This window comes from Corapipo altera, unplaced genomic scaffold, assembly GCF_003945725.1.
Source record: "Corapipo altera isolate COAL_440 unplaced genomic scaffold, ASM394572v1 70, whole genome shotgun sequence".
Lineage (NCBI taxonomy): Eukaryota > Metazoa > Chordata > Aves > Passeriformes > Pipridae > Corapipo > Corapipo altera.
In genome coordinates this window covers 6,864,168-6,878,135 of record NW_020884911.1, presented here as the reverse complement: position 1 = coordinate 6,878,135, position 13,968 = coordinate 6,864,168, and the positions used below count along the sequence as shown (strand labels likewise).

At 38.2% G+C, this 13,968-nt stretch overlaps 1 protein-coding gene across 3 annotated transcripts in view; it reads right to left on the bottom strand.

Annotated features, from left to right (window-relative positions):
* MACROD2 (MACRO domain containing 2) overlaps positions 1-13,968 on the bottom strand; it is an 841,263-nt gene that overhangs the window by 274,044 nt on the left and 553,251 nt on the right. For all 3 annotated transcript variants that reach the window (XM_027653978.1, XM_027653977.1, XM_027653979.1), the window contains exon 7: positions 8,956-8,986. In XM_027653978.1, the coding sequence (XP_027509779.1) occupies positions 8,956-8,986 (31 nt within the window). The remainder of the gene's footprint in view (positions 1-8,955; positions 8,987-13,968) is intronic.

The following is a 13,968-nucleotide window of genomic DNA, read 5'->3' as shown; positions in this document are numbered from 1 at the left end:
TGAAAAGCAATCAAAACTTTCTCCTCAATGGTACTCACAGAAAGGTAGGTTTTGACTCTTGCTGCATTTCTCTGCAGCAAACAAACCTTACATGTTCTTTGTGTAATATTTCATTGATATAGGCAACTAGCTTAAACTGAATAATCAGATTCTGATAGATTAATCAAATATGAATTAATTCCACAGCAATCTGATTTTCTATTAATAATTAGTAATCCAGAATTTGAGAAATAACACCTCAGTCCCAGTAACACATGCATGCAATTCATTTTATGCACTGATAAAACCATTGGCAAATTGTTCAATTTGCATAAATTCAAAGCATGTATACAAATTTAATTTTTCACTACCTCAGAGATTACCAGTTAAAAAGAAAATCCCTTTTCCCACAAGACAATTCAGGCCACTGTAATAGTTGCTTCCTTCCATTGTTGTAATTCACTGTATTTTATACCACTGTCTTGGGCATCACATCTCCAGACAGAGGAAAGGTGAACGTTTTTCCAACAGTTGGTGGCACAAAACAGCTTTAAATGCATTCCCCAAACAAAAAGGCACAAATAATTCTCTTCCAGGCCCAAGGTGGCCTTCCATTAACCCAACCACCAACAAGATCTGTGGTGTGCAAAACAGCAGAATACATTTTATAAACAGGATTCTGGCTTAGAAACAGATCAGTCATTCATCACACTGAATCATCTGCTCTTCTCCTGCCTCAGTGGCAGTTGCCCTTTCCAATGATATATGGCAGCATTCCCATCTAAAAAAGATGCAGGGAAAAGGACAACACAGTGAACGACCCTCAGAGGCAGAAACACCTTTAACTTGTCTTTCAGGTTCTTTGATGAGACTCAGAAGAGGAGGTCTATTTAGTTGATATTTTCTTTCAGCTCAGGAGAAAGTTACATTTTCACCTTTCACAGGCCACCTAAACGCCTCAGTATTCTCACACATATACTTCTTGCAAACTTCCTGAAGTGACCAAAGAATGAGGGACGATCTTGGCAATGTGAATTTAGGTATATGGCGACTTTCTGTGTTTGTACTGGAGTGCCACTAAGGGCCTCCAACACTGACAAGGATTGTTACAATAGATATCATATAAATAAACAGTAAGAGACAATGGGTGCTATGGAGAATAAAAACAATCAAATAAGGGCCAGCACCAAAATATTCTGTGGACCCAGCCAGATGTATCACTCTGCACTAATAATAAGGAAAGAATAAGAAAAGGAAGCTGTTTTTCTAAGGCATTTATTATCAAATGCAGCCACAGAAGTTCAAAAAGATTGTCAACACCTTCGTGGTAAAACTATTTGATATAAGTGACACCACAAATATTATTCCTACTCAACTTCAGTGTGTCAGGGCTTTCCAAAGCTCCTTAAGGACACAGGAGCACAGACTAGTATGACCATTCTGTTCTCATAGAATGAGTTTTAAGCTGTGAGTAGGACTCAATATTAACTGAATACACTCAGAGTCACAGAATATCTCAAGCTGGAAAGGAACCATAAGGATCATTGAGTCTGACTCTTTGGTCCTTACAGGACTACCTAAAACTAAACCTTAGGGCATCATGTTCATCAGGCTTCGTGGTAGCTTCCTTTTGTTAACAGCTTATATTTGTAAACTCCAGATAAAATGATTGTGGGTGATGATCTAGGACTAAAAATCTTTCTCTAGGTATTTTTCAGATCTTCTTCTAGCTGCTAGATTATGCAGAATGTGTGTTGTACAACTAAGATTGCAAAACTAATTATGGCAAAGTGCACAGGTAAATGAAATCACTGCTAACATGACACACATCACCTCTAGAGCAAGTTTTCAAACCCAAGAGTAGTTTTACAGCTGTCAAGATAATATCTATTCTTCCCTAACTAGATTAATTTTATATTAAGTTCCTCCTTTCAAGGAAGCTCAGTTGCATCATGAAATTTGACTGAAACCATTAAACTAGCTGTCTGTCTTTTCACAATATGTTTAAAATTCATAGGCAACATCAAATACATTTTCTGTAGAAATGGGGAAAGCATAAAAAAATATTCTTCTAATGACTATGTTTTCACACTACATCTAATCACGAGTATGGTTAAAAGACACCTACAACAACACAGTGGCATTCACTAATGGATTGGGCTCCAAGTTAAGTTTCAGAGACATGCTCTTTACTGGGGGAAGGGGCAAGATTACATCAAAGAAAAAAATTTGGACAGCGATAATTGGGCCTTTTACCAAGAAATATTTTAAACTTCATGTATCATGTTAATGCAATGTCTCGAGGATAAGGTCTACGTGGCTTTATTTTCTTACTTCAATTCATTTCTTAACAAATTAGCTTCAAAGAGCTTTAGCTTTTCCGGAGTGTAAAGCCACAGAACAAACACATCAGATTATCTTGTTGGCACCAGTTAGGAAAATTTATAAATGAGAATTAAGTGATTCTGTTGGTATACAACAACATAGAGTTTTAACTTTCATCACAGTAATTGATACATTCCTAATTCTTTGAATGGAAAACCACAAATACAAAACCAAATAATATATCTGACCAGCTGAAGCCCTGTTCATGATATCACCAATATGCTTTCTGAATACCAGAGAACTTTTCCAACTCTTTCATGTTTTGCAGAATAGTTTGCCTGAAAAAAATAATATAAAAAGTGAAAGGAAAAAGGGGGAAAGTGTCCAAAGTGAGACGTGGTTGTGATGCCTTTGGAGATGTTACTGGCTTTTCCTCAACAGTCTGGAGACATTTATAGAGCTCACTGCAAAAGCAACTAGAGCCATGCTTGGAGCTTCAAGATGTAAGACACTATGGGAGCACAGAAACAATTGTTTCTTGCAGAGCAGAACCCAAACAGTGAGGTTAAAGAGCATAGGCAGACATTGCAGGATTGAAGAGGACTATTAATATAGTAATATATTTATAATATATATATATATTTCTTTTTAAATTATATTTATATGTACTCATATTTCATACATATATATTATATGTAATATATATAATATATATATATATTTATATATGAATACATATAAATATAATTTAAAAAGAAAAAAACAACTACACAGACTTTCCATCTCTTCCTAAAGAGAAAATGGAAAAAGAAAGGCCATGAGGCAATTGAGTATCCAGTGTTCAACAGTTTGGGCTTTCAAAGGGAAATTTTTAAGGACGGTCACTAATCACCATTTTAATGAAGGACAGGATTTGTCCTGTAGTGTTCGGGGAAAATGCTCTTAGTTGGACCAGTCAGCAAGAACTTCAGAAGAGATAAAATTCTAGATAGTCTAACTACATTACCCATAAAATGCCAATTTCCACTGAAAAAGAGAGCTTATTAAGTCTCTCGTCTGGAATCAAGTTAGAGCTTCTCCTTGCTAAAGACATTGTATGAATGCTAATTTTAGACTGTCAAGAGCTCATCGATTTACACTTTCCTGTCATAATTTTTTTAGCATTTAAATTATGGGAAGAAACCAATTAGTATCACGGACACTACACTGTCTGAAATAAGAACACTGTTAAATAATGCATGCAACAAATTTTTATACAAGTAGTAATTAGATTTCTAGGATTACTTGAATATTATAATAGTCATTTCATAGCTGCTACTATTATTAATTTTAATAATAATCTCAGTTAACTGGTGATCAGTCCCACAAGAAGCTTCAAAGAATGAGTTCTCATATATCTTCATTTCCCTTAAATATTACATTATGCCAATTATGGAGTAAATAAGAAAATGCAATTAGCTCCCCAATGAGTTACAAAAAATATCTGTTAAAACCACATGGTGTCAAAAAAGTTGATGCGGTCTGAGCTAAGGGATGAGGAGCTGCTGATCAAGTTAAAAAATTGGCTTAGTTATGAAAATCTTCTTAATGGGAACTTTCCTTATGTGACCCACTGGATTATGTTTCTTTTTCATCATAGAGAATTTATGTGATAATATCCATTTTCCTCAGTCACTTTAATTCACACCACGATATCCAAATGCTGATGATCACGTAAAACACACCAGGCCTTTTTGATGGTTACAAGGACTCAAAGTACCAGGCTGGGGATAAATACAAGACTGCTTCATGGTTACTTATTATACATCTGTGTATAGAGGCTCTGAAAATTTTGCAGCTAACTCCTTCCTTGGCAAGATGACAGTGCAACCCTTATTGCTTATTGAAGAAATATCTATCCTAGAAATGAAACACCAACAGAAAAATGAGAAAAAAAACAGATGAGAAAGATGGAAATAGATGGCCTCAACCTTTAGCCCCCGTGTCAGGAATTTATTCTGCCTTTGAAAATGTTTGGTTTAGTCTTCTGACTCAGATTTTCAGAAGGCTTTTATAATCCTTCAGCAGTGCACCTGTCGGTTAATCCCTTGTTATAATCTATCTTGGATCACCTCACGGAGAGAAGAGCTGATGGATACGCTCCCAGCTCTCTGTGGACTGGCAGAATGAATCATTCTTTAGACACTGAGGATGCACTGGGGGTCAGGACAGAGGTGACACGAGCCAGCACTAAGACTGAGGGACCTCTCCCCCCAGATACAAAGCAGAGCAGAGGATCTTTGCCACCTCCTTGCATCCTCCCTTGAGAATAGAATATATGCTTCCATTTTCTATACACACTCCCTACTTTTTTTTCCTTTTCAGACTCCCCTTTAGCAACACAGAGTAAATTAAACCTTGCAAGTGGCCCAATTCTACAAGAAACAAGACTCACTCCAATGTAATAAAGGTGTTCAAGAGGTGGTGAAACCGTATGTTTCCGCCACCTAAATCACCACAGACATTCTGCACTTTCATGGCATTTGGTCTTTTTCTTTCTCTCTCTCTGTTTTATTTAAAAGAAATGCAAATATAAATTCACGACAAAACTAAGAGCTGCCATTACCTTTTTTCTTGGAAAGGATAGTTGACATAATTTTCATGAAAGCAAGCTAAGGTAAAACATATAGCCAAATTGATGTAAAGACAAAAATACACACCAACTGGAGAATTCTCTTAGAATTCCATCTTTTTTCCCCCAATTTCTTCCCCCCCCCCCCGCCCTTTAAGTTTAAAATAACGTATAAATACTTGTTTCTGTTGCCAGAGAGCAGCTTATGTTGCCAACATAAGTATTTAGGAACAGAAGCCAAACTATTACTGTAAAATAACAGTAAGGAGGTAACAAATAGGTGTGCGTAGACTGTAATATCTTCAATTCCTTCCATATGTAGCCTATCCCATAATTATCTCTCAACAGAGTATTGTGACAAACATAAAAATTTCTGCCTCCTCACATCCATCTGCGGAGGCTTGTTTTAATTTTGTGGCTCAGAAGGTTTGTAGCACCGTATCAGAGATCCTTGTTCACTTTGCAGGCTGCAAACACCAGGATTTCTGGATACCTTCTTAAAGACACAATGATGAGATGTTCTTCCATAAAATCTACTAAAGAAACTGGCTTTTTTTTCACCCCTCTCTTCTGGCAGTACCTCAGAGATAACAAGATGGTAATTATGAGGAAAGTGGATGTCTAAATGGTGATCCACTGGAATAACATGAAAATCTGACACACTACAGCCTAAAATAACACTTTGTACCCTCTGAACTATATATAGATTTGTCTGTAGATCTTTTTTATCCCTTTTTCAATTTTTTTTTCAAACAGATAGTAAAATTGCTGTAAAGAGGGAAAAGAGACAAAATGTAAGAAAATTCCTAGAAGTCTAGCTGGTCTAGGGGAAAAAAAGTGTGATAAGGTTAAGACCGCACTGTGGCTCCTGTCTCAGTATTGATAAACAGCTAGTGAGGATGTGTAGCTAGATACTCCAGTACCTCCCTAATGCCATGGGAGGGATGCAAATCTTTAGTCCTTCCCCTGAAGCAGTTTTACTTAGGAAACTTCACACTCTTACTATAAATGAAAACATTTATTGCAACAGGAGAGAGTAACCCAGAGACCCATGGGGATATGAGTCTTCACAACCTTTGCTTTCTTAGACTGATTAGCAGTTTATAAACTTATTAAAGGTGACAGGGATCTCTTAGGAAAAGATACTAGGAATTACAGATCTCTTAGGAAATTATTTTTCCCCCCAAAGTGTCTGTGGGTAGACCCTCACTTGTTTTGTAGTCCTTACAAACATTCAGCACTGGCTGCTTTCTATGTCATTTTATAAAGATGTAGCCCCCCTCACTTGAAGATATCAGACTTCTAAAAGAGAGATCCCTTGTGAGTGAATTTGTTGCCAGCACATTAAAATCTGAGTTTTGACTCCTGGCATGGGGCCTTAATGGCAAAAGGCCTTCTCAGGGCTGTAACTCGTTCAAGCTGGAACATCCACAGAGTGATGGGTGGAGATGAAGCATTAGGAGAGCGTTTGGGGAGGAAAGGCAGACCATTCCTCTATCCAGCACCCTTCCCATGAAAAGCAATCTGCCCTTTGCCAGGACCTCAGAAAGAGCCGTACTTGCTCATTTCTTCCCAGCTCCCTTTTTATGGGAGTAAGGGAACACTCTGCAGTGATGCAAACAGGAAAGGACGACTCTCCAGAGAAGTGTGACCACTCTCTCCTTATGATAAGAGTAAAGGTGAGCAATCTAAACATTTACAAGAGTCTGGAGCAGAACTCAATCCAGATTCTCAAATTGGATACACTCAGTTGATCTCTTGCAAATTTCTCCATTTCCATTTGGAGGAGAAACTCCATTATGAGCCAAGGGATTCTGAAGGGACAGCATTTGTTCATATGGATCTGAGCTGAGGAATCAACACCCTATGTTCCTTCCAAAACACTTTATTGTGAGAGTCCAGTGTTACGTGCACAGCACAAAGATATCCTAATCAGCTTGGCCACCAGGAATGAGGTTGATCCACTTCCCTGTCTAGACACTGCCTTTATCTAAAGGAATGTGCATGGATAAAGGGGAAAACCCAAACAAAACCAGAAAGATGAAAGCATAGTTTTGCGGGGTTTGGGTGTGCTTTACACTGCAAACACATCACACAGAGCATAGCAATGCAACTGCTATCAAATATTGTTGAAAATATTGACACCTGAAGCCTGATGCAGGGCTGCCTGTTTAATTGCTTACTCTCAGGCAGTGCATTTGAGAGTTTGTAAAGAAGGACTTTTTTTTTTTTTAATTGAGGAATAGAAAGTATTTATTAAAATGTAAACAGTACAATCGATTAGAAATTGTATTCCCAAAACAAACAAAAAAACCCTCCAAAAAACCACAAACAAATAAAAAAAACCCAGTAGCCTCAGAAAAACAGTATTTTAGCAGAAATGCATCTTAATTAATTTGAAATGGTGAAAACAGTAAACAATTACCAAAAAAAAAGCATCTGCCACACTATATAATGTTTCAGTAATGCCACAGCTACCTTCAAGAAAAGCCTCCAATAAATCACATTAACTCATGATTCCTACCAGAGATCCTTTCCAACCTTCTTTACTGGTTTCAGGGAACCATATTCCTCACCTGCTGAGTCCTTTTCCATTAACTAGGCCAATTCTAAAATAAAGTGAACTATTATTATTTGTACATGCCACTTACTACTAATTTCCATATATTTACACCATGTCTTGCTTGCTTCTGTAACATAATAACAAAAATGTGTCTGTGTAAAAGATCAAGATTTAAGCCAATGAGTCAAGGACCAAAATGCAGAGCTCCCCTCAAAGTTCAAGAGGGGGACCAAAGCTGAGAATCAAGGCAGAGCTTTATCTGAAACCAGATTCATATTCAGCCAATTCTAGTGTTAGTGGAAACGGCATCTGCATGTTCTTCTGCAACAATAAAAGTGCAGTTCAAGCAGAAAAGAATACGGCACCTAAAGTAAATTAGATTCTATCTTCTGAATCCTGATTCAGATTTGTAATCCTCAGAAACATTTAAATAAGATGTCCTTGAAAAAGAAGAAGCAACCCTAAATGTTCCTTTTATTTATTGCTGTTTAGCATGAAATCATAGAATGGTTTGGGTTGGAAGGGACCTTAAAGATCATCTCATTCCAACCCTCCTGCCATGGGCAGGGACACCTTCCACGAGACCAGGCTCATCCAACCTGGGCTTGAACACTTCCAAGGATGGAGCATCCATATGTTTCTTTAAAGCATCCTTATTTAAAAACTTTAAATTGTATAAGTTATAAAATCTACAAGCATTTCTGTCCACTTACTGAACCTAAAAGAAAGAAAAAGCAGCTTAGGTTATCGCTACATTAAAAAAATATATATATTTGCCTCTTTGTAATTTGCATGTCCTCTCTAATTTCTCAATTTTTTTCCTAAATATTGAACTGCTTGTCTTCTTCCTCCTACAAATATCATGCCCACTTCTTCCACAATGTCAACCAAAAACCAGTTGACTATTAGTGATGGATTACCCTACAACAATGCAAGTGATGAACTTTTATAATAACCCTTTCCTTCCAGTTCCTTCAGGCAATATTAATTTGCATGTAAATTAATAAAATAAAAGTGTGGAAGCATAACTCAAGGGAGCTAAGACAATTCCGTGTTATTCCAGCAAGTTGGCTTGAGAAAAACATCTTTTCTTTTTTTCCCCCATCCCTCCAGTCTTGGACATTGTGGCATCTTGCTTGTTTTCCTTCTATATGGAAAATTTTGCCAGACCCCTATTTTTCCCTGCTGAAGCCACAGCAGTGCATTTAAGAGTTACTGCAGAAGTGTAATCACAGTTGCAGGTCTTGGCTCACAGGCTCTGAGGGTTTTGCTAAGGGCTGCACAACAGCATCCCACTTCCCAGCACACCAGTATCCAGTCACAGCCAAGGGCTTTGGATCTCTGTTATTTAACACAGGATAAATAGACTGGCAAGCCAAAATGACTGATGAGACATCTGATATGAAATATCACTGTTTGAAATAGCAGTAATGGGGAAAAATGAGTAAGAATAAGCGACATCTAAGGTCTTACTTACCATAAATTCCGGTTGAAATACAGGGAAAGGCCTGTAAAACAAATGAAAAGGAAAACAAAAATCAGTGGGATTTCTGTTTGCTGAACTTTTTATCAAAATGAAGAGTGTTTTTAGATGGCTGTTTTTCAACACCCGGAGATTACGTGTTGTAGCGTTCACTGTTCTGGCAGTCAAATCATAAGCATTCTCATGTCATTATATGAAACATATTCCATATGTTTTCCTTGCTGCCATGTTAATAAAGCTGTACTCTTTTTCTCACCTTGAGCTATGAGCAACATTTGAACCCAGAAGTGTTCTTAAAACTGCCTTTTGAGCTAAAAATTAATGCCATGAGCTAAAAATTAACGCCATACGCTACTACAGTAGAAAAAAAAGAGTCATATTATCTGGGTAGAGTTAAACAATGTTTCTTCAGCAGCAAAATAAGCTTGGTCAGCTTAAACCTTGCCCTGCCTCTTTGCCATGCCCTCATTTACTATAACCTTCTTTTTTGATCCAGAGCCTTTCATTTTTAACCTCGGTTCTTTCAGACATGTGGTTTATGGTGCGGCCCAACACAGCTGTACTGCTACAAGACAAAGGCTTGCAAACTGGTGTGGGGGGGGAACTGGAAGATGCTGGGTGAAAAGAGAGGGTACATTTTTGAGTCAGCTTGGACCGCAAAGAAAATGTATCATGAAACAAGAGATATTACAGACCCTGTGCCAGTGAGAACAGTAATTTACATTCTTCCTCGCTGTATGTGTGTTGTCTCCAGATTTGCATTTCTGTGAGCCAGAGTCAGTTTTCCACTAGGAGAAACCAAAGCTGTGGTTTCACAAGAGAGACAATTTTCTTTGTATTCAGCTGATATGTGATATCACCTTTGCCTCCCACCTCTGGACTGACAGCAAACACAGCTCAGAGGTATGAGAGCACCTGGGACCAAAGTCTCAAATATCCACCCTGAGGCTCCCTCCAGATCCCCCAGCAATGAGTCATCATACAAAAGAAAGGAATTCTTCTTTACTTAATCACACAGGAAAACATTATTCAGAGCTAATGCTTGCTTTATATTTAACCAGGGAATTAATTAGGGAATGGTGATTAAGAAAGGAGAGGTCTAATGGAAAGAATACATCCTACCCTCTGCTCTGAAAATACCTAAGTAAAATAAAGTGGAAGAGAATTATAGTCTCATTCCTTCTCACAACCACTACAACTTACATCCTGAAAAATACTTAGCTTTGTAGTTTGTACCCAATAAATCACAACGAATCAGCTTTTTAAGGAAATGAGGAAGGGAGTAGGAAAAAAACCCCAAACACCACCACATGGTTACAGAGCTCAGGCTGAGGTGACAACAGATGCTCCAGCAATAAGAGAGAGGCATAAAGGACGATTTTGTCCAGTTTAGAAACAGATTTTACAATTCACCACTGTTGAAGTTCAACATGTTGAGGTAATCGCTCCAAACAAGTGTTTTGTTTTCCATTCTTTGCAGAACTGGAGTAACAGCAGAGGATTTAGATATTCATTTGCCTCAGGAAGTGAATAACAGAGCCTTTAAGGCTCCTTCTCTTACTGGCCCCACAACTCTGGTAAGGCAAAACAGTTCAAAACTCCATCAGTCCTTTGCTCCTTGGGAAATACCCCACGTGGTGCCTATGGGAAGTAGCACCACTACTAATTTCAGATCCCCACTAGTGACAAAGCCACCCACCTGGAGGACTTAGGCTGGGGTGGCTCTGCAGCCCCTGGGCTGCAGATTCATCCTCACTGCAAAGCAAAGGGTATCAGGTTGATACATCATCCAAGATAATGAATCATTAAGGTTGGAAAAGACTTGTAAGATTATTGAGTCCAACTGTTAAATAAATCTACTTTAAGCCCTGCTGGTGACCTTGAAGGGATTTACAAGACTGGCTGTTGCACTGTGGAATAGGCTCAGCACACACTGCCAACATCTGGCACCACAGTTGAGTGTTGGGGAGCATGGAGCTGGTGCCAGGGGACCAGGCTTCCTTCTCAGCTTTGCTTGGAGAAGAGGAGACAACTGCATTTCCAGCAGTGCATGGCAGACATTTGTCGCATTAGTTCATCTCCACTCGCAAACACGCTGCTCCGAGGTCACTCAGCAAGCACTGCCTGGCAATTTGTGTGTCTTGTGTGTTTCTTAATACTTTAAAATTACTGTGCAGACACATCACAACCATTACCTTGCTTTCAGTTCCTGTCATGCAGCTGAAACATATCTGAAATGGAGCTACAAGAGTGTATAAAATCCCATCAAGCTCCTTTGGAACATGGGTCTGTGCCATAACTCAGATGAGCTCTGCCCTCTCCCTCATTCAGGGACCATCACAGCACATAACCAGCAGATGTAATTTCGTAAAATGTGACAGTGCTTTTATTCATTCAAGAAAGACCCGTGCCCGAGATCACATATCAACTGTGTTTCCTCTTGGCTCCTAGGGAGACAATTTAGTCTAGATGCCAGGTTGAAATTACTGGCAGAGCAGTGATGGGGAATTCACAGCATGCATATCAACATACTACAATATTTGGCTTATGGACAAAAGATGTTAAGGTTTCTAACCTTTTCTGTGCATAATAATAACTTAATTATATATCTAATTTCAATAAAAAATTCAGTTTCACAGTAGGAAACATTCATTCCTATTTCCACAATAAAAACGTTTCTCATCCTAATTTGTTGCCTGTAACTGCTATTTACTGACGAACCTTTAATTTCTTTGCTACTGAAATAGCGTGTTTGCTTTACTTGAGGACTAATGTGAAATGACAGCACCCAAAACAGACACAACTCTGGAGCTAAACATAAGTAAAAAAGGCAAGAGCTTCCTACTACTACTATGCTTCTGCAATCATCTAGAGAAAGAGGCCAAATTAAATCAGCTCTGTGAATACTGTAAGACTGAAATTGATTTAATTCCTGCAGGAGAGGATGTGGGCGCTCAGCCTCTGGTTCTTTTTAATCCAATGTTTCTTTACTAAGGCTGCAGCAGCAGTGCTAATTAGGATGAAATGTAATGCAGCTTCATGAGGAACATTTACAATAGTCACCATGCGGAGGCCAAGTTGGACTCTGAGACATTTCAGTGAGAACGACCTGGGTATTTAAATACTTAAGAGTTTATCTACATCAAGGGGTTCTAGTTCACACTGAGCTGCAATGTATTAACTGTTATACATTAGATGAATAAAATTGCTATGTCTACATGACCAGATGCCTCCTACTGCAGTCCTAATAATTGCTTCCACAGAGCAAGGACTTTCTTCAGATTAAGTGCTCAGCGTTCAGCGTCAGCATCCCAGTGTTGCTTTTGCCACAACCAAGCCACATGTAAGGTAAGTGCTTTTCTTCGAGCACAAAAAAAAAATCAAACACAAATGAGTCTTCTCTGATTTCACTGCATCATCTCATGAAGAGGACTCATTCTCATGTTTGAGAGCTATTCCTTCATGCAACTTGCATTACTGATATTCCTGTTTACCAGCCAAAGCTAAAAAACTTGAGTGCCTTAGATCCTTTCCAAAATAACACACTCTGTAAAAACACCTAACTCCAAAAAGCACAATAAACCAAACCTATAAACTTCAGGGTCTACTGTACCTCCTTAGCTGCAAAAAGTATTCACACGGTACATACATATTTATAATATCAGTAACATCAAGCATTCAGGGTCAAGTTTTGCTGCTTTTACTAGATTAAAACATAAACCAAATGATTTTATAAACCACTAACAATAATATTATCCTATTGCCTTTTAAAAATCCTTACGCTACTATCTGAAAGGAAAATAAATTAAAATGTAATTTCCCAGTCCATCTACTGACATTAATTTGTTATTTATCATGATTCTGTACTGTAATTTAACAAACAACAGATTTTGCAAGAAACTATCACTCAAAGTTATGAACAGAAAATTCCAACACAATTCCCTACACAGAAAGCGAAGAGAAAAAAATCAAATGGAAGAATTGAGTAAGAAAATGTTTAAACTCAGTTTTCATTACAGACAATATTAGTATGTTTATTAATGTGCCTTTAAAGAAGGAAAGGTAATTACTGCCTCAAAAATGAGTCAATGTCTTGAACACAGCAGGTCACACAGAAGCCTTTAGGCATTTGTTTGAGCTCCCTCATTCACACACTGGCAGGTTCTCTTTATCAGAGTCAAATACTGGGCATGCAAGTGCCAAAAAAAAGTTGGAGGGTATTTTCCCATATTTTACAAGTCTAAAAGTTTACACTCCAACAATAGGGAGGTTGTCAAAGGATGTTGACATCTGATACAATGCTGGTCAAGCAACTACAGCTGAAGTTCAGATTCAGACCCAATGTGAAACATCCTCTCTGTACTGTGGGTCAGGGCTCCTCTGTGCACCCTCATTTACAAAAATGGAAGTTCACATTGCACAAAAGGACAGTGGGTTTAGAAAATGATACAGAGCAATAATCAAATTTGAAGTAAAAATCTAACGGCTGTGTGGCAAATGATTATTGAGAGAGCAAACCTGTCACAAAGCTACTGACAGCTGACTGAAGGACTCCTGTTTAGCTAAAAGGATTTGCAAAAAGTGCATAGAGAACTTCATCATCACTCAGAAAACACACAAATCCAAAACAAACGTCTGTCAGGTTTTCAGAGGGTCTCCACAAGTTTCCCCGCCTTGCTGGTGACACTGCTCCAGGTAAGTTTCCAGGTAAGGCTGCAGTTTTTCTCTTTATTTACACAAAAGGACAGTTACTGAAAGAGGCCACCTGAGAGGTTAAAAGGGTGAAAAGAATAATCTTTCCTGTTAACCAAACTAAACAGATCGGGGCCTGCAAGGGGAGGGTCTTCCTTTGATGACCTGTTTGCCAAAAAGGTGGGAACGTTCTCATTATCAAATTATGTGTCTCATCTTACACAGTGAATGACAATTTTGTTTAATTTTTTATTGAAATAATTAAAATCTTCAACCAAACAATGAACATTCAACAATGAGTATGGGGGGAAAAAA